The sequence below is a fragment of the Dromaius novaehollandiae genome, chromosome W (genome assembly GCF_036370855.1).
Source record: "Dromaius novaehollandiae isolate bDroNov1 chromosome W, bDroNov1.hap1, whole genome shotgun sequence".
NCBI classification, from domain to species: domain Eukaryota; kingdom Metazoa; phylum Chordata; class Aves; order Casuariiformes; family Dromaiidae; genus Dromaius; species Dromaius novaehollandiae.
The window spans coordinates 68,944,062-68,952,177 of NC_088130.1; the positions used below are offsets into that span (position 1 = coordinate 68,944,062).

The 8,116-nt window shown below is 43.3% G+C and overlaps 1 protein-coding gene across 1 annotated transcript; it reads left to right on the plus strand.

Moving 5' to 3' along the window:
* The first annotated feature begins 1,427 nt into the window (after positions 1 to 1,427).
* On the plus strand, positions 1,428 to 7,384 carry LOC112994457 (zinc phosphodiesterase ELAC protein 1). Its single transcript, XM_026118812.2, has 4 exons — positions 1,428 to 1,472; positions 3,443 to 3,621; positions 5,108 to 5,575; positions 6,373 to 7,384. Exons 2-4 carry the CDS (start codon positions 3,465 to 3,467, stop codon positions 6,840 to 6,842), a joined length of 1,095 nt encoding a protein of 364 aa, XP_025974597.2. The 5' UTR covers positions 1,428 to 1,472; positions 3,443 to 3,464; the 3' UTR covers positions 6,843 to 7,384.
* The last annotated feature ends 732 nt before the right edge of the window (positions 7,385 to 8,116 follow it).

The window sequence follows — 8,116 nt, forward strand, 5'->3', positions numbered from 1 at the left end:
TCCCTTGTGAGTGATCAACAAACAAAATGGGTACTTAGATTTTCAACTAAAAATTAAAATTTTAATCTCAGAACAGTTTTTTTAGAATAATACATCTAGTGTTTTGCAATACTTTACATTAACAGGCCTCCTTAAAAGAGACTTGTGTACTGTTTTCTGTGTTTTACCAGATAGAGAAACTGAGCCTTACAGGGGAAGGAGCTTGTCCATCACCACCTGGCATGCTGCAGTCCCAGATGCCGGGATGCTCTACCCACAAGGCCACTAGTTTCTCGATTAATAGAGTTCACACCTGATGAAATAGATGTTTTGATGACAAGGCATGTCTCGTGTCATCGTCTCTGCATAATCCTGCAACATCAAGATGGGAAAAGGACTCCATTAGTAAAATTTGCTGTGAATTATCAGGGTTTAGGTGGGTTTTCTCATTTATTTGTGCTCTTTGCACATATCACTTACAGTGTGGAAGTTTTCATTCATACAAAAAGCACAGTCGATCTGTTTACATTCACTAGGGGAGTGTGTAACAAATACCACCGCTGCGCGTACCCAGGATTGCAGCTGGCTTTCCAGCATTGTCATATGTAACTGGGGCTCTTTCAAAAGAGAAGTTTTAACAGGCCCTAAGTTCAGTGCATGCTCTCTCACTGACAGAAATCACGTGTATTTGGCTTCCAGTAAGTCCTGTTTGAAAGGGACACAAACTCAGCCGAGCAGATACACGAGTTGAGGGTCCGGCATTTTGGAAATGCTCCAGTTCTGACTGAGGCACAGAAACCAGAGGTGCCGCAGACCACGGAGCGTCTGCGGGAATCAGGACAGCCGCTTGGCTGCTGTTGGGCATCTGCACGGAGGGAGGTCGCAGCAGCGCCCGGCGCAGTAGAGCGCTCCGGGCTTTGCTGTCCTTACGGCGAAGGACGTGGTGCGACGTCCTCACTGTGGTGTAAAGCTGGGTGTAGATATGCAGGTGTCTGCAATCCTGTGCTAGCACCACTGTGTTCACCTTCCCTCACAGCAGATGCAATGAGTTACCCATTTTTCACCAAGAACAAGCCACGGCAGGGTTACTGCAAGGAGCTGATGTGGGAAAGCAGCTCTTTTCCCTCCGGATGGCAACAGCTCGCCCCTGCGGTTCGCGTCATCCCCAGGGAACGGCCGGCGAGAGGATCAACCCTGCGTTAAAAAAGAAAAAGCAATAGGTGAATAAGAGCGGAGCTGGGTCCCCTGCTTTCAGAGGCGCGGCGGGATGAGCCGCGGCTGCTGAACCACGGTGCCACGCAGGGAGCCACCGGCCTCTGCTGGGCTCGCTGATTCGGCGTGTTTCCAAAAAAAAAAAGGCCAAAAACAAACAAACAAAAAAAAAAACCCAAAGCAGCGATCGCAGAGGAGGAAGGGCAGAGGCAGCAGATGCCAAAGCCGCCGGGGAGGGCGGGGCCCAGCGCCGGCTCCGCCTCCAGCTGCTGCCGGGCGAGGTAGGCCCGAGCCCCCGGGGGAGGCCGGGGGGAGCCAGGGGAGGCCGGGGGGGAGCCAGGAGGAGCCGGGTGACCCTGAGGGGAGCCGGGGGAGAGGCTGCTCAGGGTGGATGGAAGCAGCACGGGAGGCAGGTGCTGCCTGGTGCCACCACCCACTGCGGCCTCCTTAAAAGCGGCCGCTTCTCCCGGCAGTGCAGGGGGGTAGCGGGTGCAGGACAGCAAGAAAAGGGGCAAAACGAGCCGTGGGGCTGGCAGTTTTCCTGCCGGCTGTGGGTTTCGGCGCGCTGAGCATCCCCCGCAGCGCGGGAGGGAAGCCTGGGCCGGTCTCCTTAGCTCCCTCACCGGTTTTCTCGTTCAAGCTTGTCCCACCTGCAGTTTGCTCCAGGAGAACCTGAGTTGTCCTCGTCACGGTGTTTCACTGCCTTTCGCTTTGGCAGCGCTGGAGGACGCCGCTCGTCCTGCGCGGGCTGTTTTGGACAGGGAGAAGCTAAGGCAGCAGACGATCCAAGCACCAGGCGTGGGCTCTGAATCCCTATAACCAAAATGGTTATGAAATCTTCTACGAGCGGTTAAACCTGGAGCCTGCGTATCTGGATGCCTGGGCTGTGTGTTGCTGCCGTTCCTGGAGTATTAACCTGTAACTGATGTTCTCCTGCTGTGGGGGAAAGCATAAATTCAGGCTGTAGGGTCCCAACCCAGTTCCTTCTCCTGTTCCACTTAGAAGACAGTAGTCTGCGTCTATACGGAGAGTAACACCCTTCTGTAAGGAAGCAAAATGTATATTCCTGCCTTTTGGGATGTGATGGATGTTTCTCATCTGCCATATTGGAGCCTACCGTGCTCCAGAGATGCCCGTCCATGTAACGGGAAGGGGGCTGTTCTGCTGCAGGAGGTTGTGGCAACAGCTGTCGAAATAGCTGAACCTGAACACGCGGTAGCTCTTGTCCTCGGGAGGCATTTGAGACTGTTGCAGTAGCTGGACTGTGGCAGCACCTGCAGTTTGAAAGGATGCGGAGATGCACCTGGAAACGAGGCAGAAGCTCAGTCCCGGAAGACTAATGCTGAAGGAAATGCAGATATCTCTCGTAAGGCAAGACAAGCTAAAAATCAATCGTGAGCTTGTTGAGCTTCTAGCAAAGCACTCGGAGGCTTGTCCAGCTTGTGCACATGAGTTAGGTTCTTTATGCAAACAGTACAGTGAATAAATAAACAGTGCAGGTATGACAGCGATTTATACAGATCCTTCCATGACAATAGGTGTCACTTGATGTATTGCACAGCCTTTAGGCTACGGAAAGATTTTGTAGTGTTTAATTTTTCGCTTTACACTGATGAGTAAAACATCATTTGTTCTCCAAGACGTCTTTCCCAATGCGAAGTAAATCTGCGTGCTGTTGCCTTTTGCGGTCTCTTAAGCTCTTTGGAGGGAAGTGAATCTTTTCCCCTCCGCTGTGTTGGACTGCCTCCCGCTGCAGTCCACTAATGGCTTTTAACTGTCGGCATGGGCTGTTTGATATTAGTCATCCTGGAAAGGCTTTTAAGAGGAAAGTGCCTGCCTTTGGGGAAGGAAAAATTGTTTAAGGAGCACTCCTGCAACCAGACAACAGGAAAATTTAAGGTTAAAAGAAGTGGAGAAGAAAGAAATAGCAGCAATTTTAAAGATCAGATTAGAGTATTTCCAGCTGGTTAGTTTTTTTTTTTTTTTTTTAATATCCAGGTAATGAACAAAAGTCACATCTAACATTTAGTGTGTAAGTTTGCAAAGTTCCCTTGACATGAAAAGGAAATCTGCTGTTTGTAAACATTGTGTTGTCCCCAAGTCTAGCTCCAGGGAAATGTCTTTTTTTTTAAGGGATGGGGAATTTGATGCTCACACTAAAGTAAGTAGGATACCTGCACTTAAAGCAAAGATGTTTGTTTCTTTCCCATGAGAAATAAGCAGGTTCAGTGACTTAAAACCTCTATTTCAGGTGGCAAGCTGACCTATTTAAGATGTCCATGGATATAACTTTCCTTGGGACGGGCTCAGCGTACCCCTCTCCAACACGAGGAGCGTCGGCATTGGTGCTTCGCAGAGAAGGGGAGTGCTGGCTCTTCGACTGCGGGGAGGGAACGCAGACACAGTTCATGAAAAGCCACCTAAAAGCGGGTGAGTGTTGTTGAAAGTTGCTGTGGTGAACCAAACTCTCCTGAATTCATTTTTTTAGGCCTTGTGATTTCAAACATGCAGCACAGACCTAAACTTGCACGGTTCTGTGTTTGTCTGAAGACAGCTCCAGTCAATACGTGCTATGAATCTTACTGTCCGTAGATATTTTGCTTTTGTTTTTGAATAAAATTGTGTGTATTCCTCTTAGCTTTTTCATTTTAGCAAATAATGTAGGAACCTCACTTACTTTCAGTCGTTGTGCTTTTGCAGTCTCCAGCAGCCAGAGCAGACTTCTGACTTTCACACATGAGTTTTAAAGATGGAATTAATTATATATCAATTATATATCAATTATAAATACAGAAACAGCCTCCTGCTCCCCCAAAATCTGAAGCTACCATGGGATTTAATGTCAAAGTGAATAAACTGAAGTACTAGTTTTAACTAAATCTTCTAAAGTTAAAGAGATCGTTAACTTTCACACAAAAGTTGCTTGCTTGTAATGGTTGATTAAGAATACTTTGGTTCCCTGACATCTTTCAGTTCACAAGTTGCAGCACTAAAGAAGTTGCAAGTCTTAACAGGTCCCCGCCTTGTAGAAAGGAGCACCTGAAGTGATCTAGGTACATATAAGCTGGCTAGCTCAATATGAGGCTGGTAACTGGAATAGTGTATCTCATTTTCATGTCGTTTTTGTTAGTATGACTTCTGTGGAAAGGAAGGCAGAAAAGGCCACCAAAAGACTCAGTGGCTGGAGAAAATGCCATGTAACAAGGAAGAAGGAACTCCATTAGTTAACTGAAGAGCCTGGTGCAGCTTGATTAATGTAAATGTATCTTTAGTAAGAGAAAATTCTGGACTTTTTTAATCTAGCAAGGACCAGGTCCAGTGCCTGGAAGTTGGAGTGAGACAAACTCAGACTGGAAACAAAGCCCAAATCTTTAAGTGAAATTTTTCATGTATTCGAAACGAATTAAGTAGGAACTGTGGGGTTCTGGCTCTTTAAAGAACTTTGAATCATAATTTTTTTTTTTGAAATTACGATCATTTCATGTCTTAAATTCAAAACTAGAAATAACACAAATTCCACCTTATGTTTCTCATTAGTCCACAGTTTCCGTGTAATGTATCAAAGTGCAACCACTTTCCAGAACTGCTTTGCATTTTAATGCTGTAGATGTCACCAGTTGATCCAGTTCCATGCTCTTAGCATATTTTGCTTAGAATTAGATAAAACTTATGTCTCAGCAGTCTTTCTTGACAAATCATTTGTAAGTCAAAATAAACCTTGTGTGGAAAGTTATCACTATAGTGGAAAAAAAAATACTTAGTGGTTTGGGATTTAGTTCTTAAACATGGGTTTTATTTTAATTTCTCTCCCTCCTTTTATTTTTTTCTCTCCTTTTTGTGAAAAAGTGATTAATTTCTGAGTTGTCATGTTGTTCGCTTATTTTCCTCTTTTTTTTCCTAATGTTCTAATCAATAGGTAGAATTACAAAGATTTTCATAACTCATCTTCATGGTGACCATTTTTTTGGACTTCCTGGCCTGCTGTGTACACTGAGCCTTCAAAGTAGCCCTGACTCAAACAAACCACCCGTTGATATTTATGGACCATTAGGACTACGAAACTTTATATGGAGGACTATGGAGCTCTCCCACTCGCAGCTTCTGTTTCCTTACGTTGTTCATGAACTTGTCCCGACACGGGAGCAGTGCCCTGCAGAAGAGTTTAAAGACCTTTCTTGTCTGGACAGAGACGAAGTACCTTCAGAGGAAGCACAAGGGAGAATACTCCACCTGGATCCTGTAGAAAACTCTTACTTGCTGGTTGATGATGAGCAGTTTGTTGTGAAAGCGTTCCGTCTCTTCCACCGCATTCCTTCATTTGGCTTTGTAGTGGAAGAGAAGCCACGGACGGGTAAACTCAATGTACAAAAACTAAAAGAAATTGGTAACTACTTTGACTTATTTTTTCCTCTTTAAAATTATTTAATGCTTTGGAGATCAGTATTTTGTGGAACTTACTCCTGAATGCCTTTATGGTATTACTGATTCTTGCTGCCTTTCTTCCACTTATAGGAACTGTTAGATGCCTTTGTTAGACCGAAGGGGCATGTTCTGATAGCAGTTGTGTTCCTATTGCAGCTTCAGGTGCTGAGAAGTCATCAGTAGGCAGCAGATGTCTAAATGCCTGTGTTCAAGCTGAGTGCTGACTCCAGTTTTCAGCAATTGTAACGACATTGGGTTCGCTAGCAGCAGAAACCTTTTATGACTGACTTTCTAGGTATTCCAGCAAAGTAGAGCTGTGTATATCTCTCCGTAATTCATTTTAATTCCATTTCCTAGTAAAAACATTTTAATATGTTATACCAGTGCAGCAGTTTGAATCGGTGTGTCCCGCTACTGCCAATTAGTATCGCAGACTACTCTTATACTGAGAAGTGCAAACAAGTTCAGAAGTTAAGGTTTTAAAAGCATAACAAGGCTTTCAGAGAAAGATATGGCAGTGTATTTGCATGACTTTATTGACTCTAATATGAAGAAAGTAGCTTTTTTCAAAAGCACCTTCTGTTACAGTTACAAGCTTTTTATTTGTATGAAGTATGTGAAATGTCAATTGCCACTTACATATTGAGATTGTACTTTTTCAGTGAGACGGCTCTACATGTAGTGCTTCTCTTCTTAAAAGACCTTTGAAACCCAACAATGATCATAGCATTTACTGACTATTTTGCTTTTATTTACCAGGAGTTCAGCCAGGTCCTCTATATGGAAAACTGAAGAACGGTATTACAGTTGTTCTAGAAAATGGAATGGCTATTTCTCCTTCAGAAGTCTTAGAAGACCCTATTCCTGGAAGAAAAATTTGCATTTTAGGGGACTGTTCAGGGGTGGTTGGAGATGCAGCCATGAAACTTTGCAGTGAAGCAGATATATTGATTCATGAAGCCACACTGGATGATACCCAAGAGGAGAAGGCCAGAGAGCATGGTCATAGCACTCCAAAAATGGCATCTGATTTTGCAAAATTGTGTAAAGTTAAGAAACTGGTTTTGACTCACTTCAGTCAACGGTATAAACCAACTGCTCAGATAGGTGAAGGAGATACTGACATAACAGAACTGAAGAGACAGGCAGAGTCAGTGTTAGATGGTCAAGAAGTCACACTAGCTGAGGATTTTATGACAATAGAAGTTCCAATGAAAAAGCAAAAATAGTAGTGTTAACAGGCTCTACATAAAGATGTAAAGTAGGCTGGTGTTCAATGACACTTAAAAGTAACGGTAGGGTTTCTGGTATCCAAATTAGTTCTGCGGTACATGGAGAACAGTTGCAAGCTGGAGAATGGTGGAGAGAGTACCAGGTACAGTTATCAACACTTCTGTACAGAAATAAAAAAAGGTACTCAGAAATCTGGAACTTGGAATAAATTCCTAAGTGATTGCTGCAGACACCTAGACTGGCCAGAAATTGGAACGTGTAGGCATAAGCCTTCTGAGCCTAGAGGTTTCACTTAAACTAAAGAAAGATCCCTAGAAAAGACTACTGGATTATTTCACTTAATACAGTCTTCAGGAAGGTTATAGTCTACACCAGAATTTAAAATATCTTGCCCGTGTTACAAGCCTTTGAATAACATCTGTTTCGAACTTGTATATGGTATTTTGTAACTATTTATCTGATTTCTGTGTAAGAGGAGTATTATGCTAAAACTAATAAAGTGTTTATAACTCTGCCAAATATTTGTAACTGGTGGTGTTGCTATGCTCAAGTTGAGTTTTTACAAATACTCCCTTCGCATATAAAGTTTTCACATAAATAACTGTCGTTTAGGCCTCCTGTCAGGTGAATCACTCTTAGCAATTTGATTCATTTAAAACTCTGCAGTGTGAGTCCGAGGCTTGCATACCTGCTCCCTGCATCACTGAAGTTTTGAAAGTATGCTCTGGTGGTCTATAGGCAGGTGAAAAATAATCTTTCCTAACACGTTCCTCCAAGTGTGTTTTCAAAGGCAAAGTGTTCTGATCAAATCTTATTAGTCTGATAAAAGCGTATTTCTATTCGTAGAAATACGCCTACAGGAGGAATTTCACCTGTGTTTAGCTAGGTCTGTTTCTGCAATGACTTTATTTTTTCAGTTTAAGTGACCTCTGGACCAACTTTAAATCTGTCTCCCCTTTCTCAAAACTGATTAGAATTTGGAATTTCCCACATTTTAGCTCAGTTTTCTGTTCAAAAATTTAATGAGTGCTTTTGAAAAGTCTGCCCTAGATATGTCTCCCTCAGCATGGATTCCTGAAAGCTGAAACACTTCATAGCTTTCTAATAAACACTCAAAACTTTGGCAGGTGTAAGTGCAGCTGCTAGAGTTTATGCTTGTGCTTTTGTTGAATTGATGATAATACAGATGGAAACTGAATTTGTTTTAATTTACCATTTACTTCCCTGCTTTAAATCTGGAATAATGAAGCTATAAAAAGGAAAACAATGC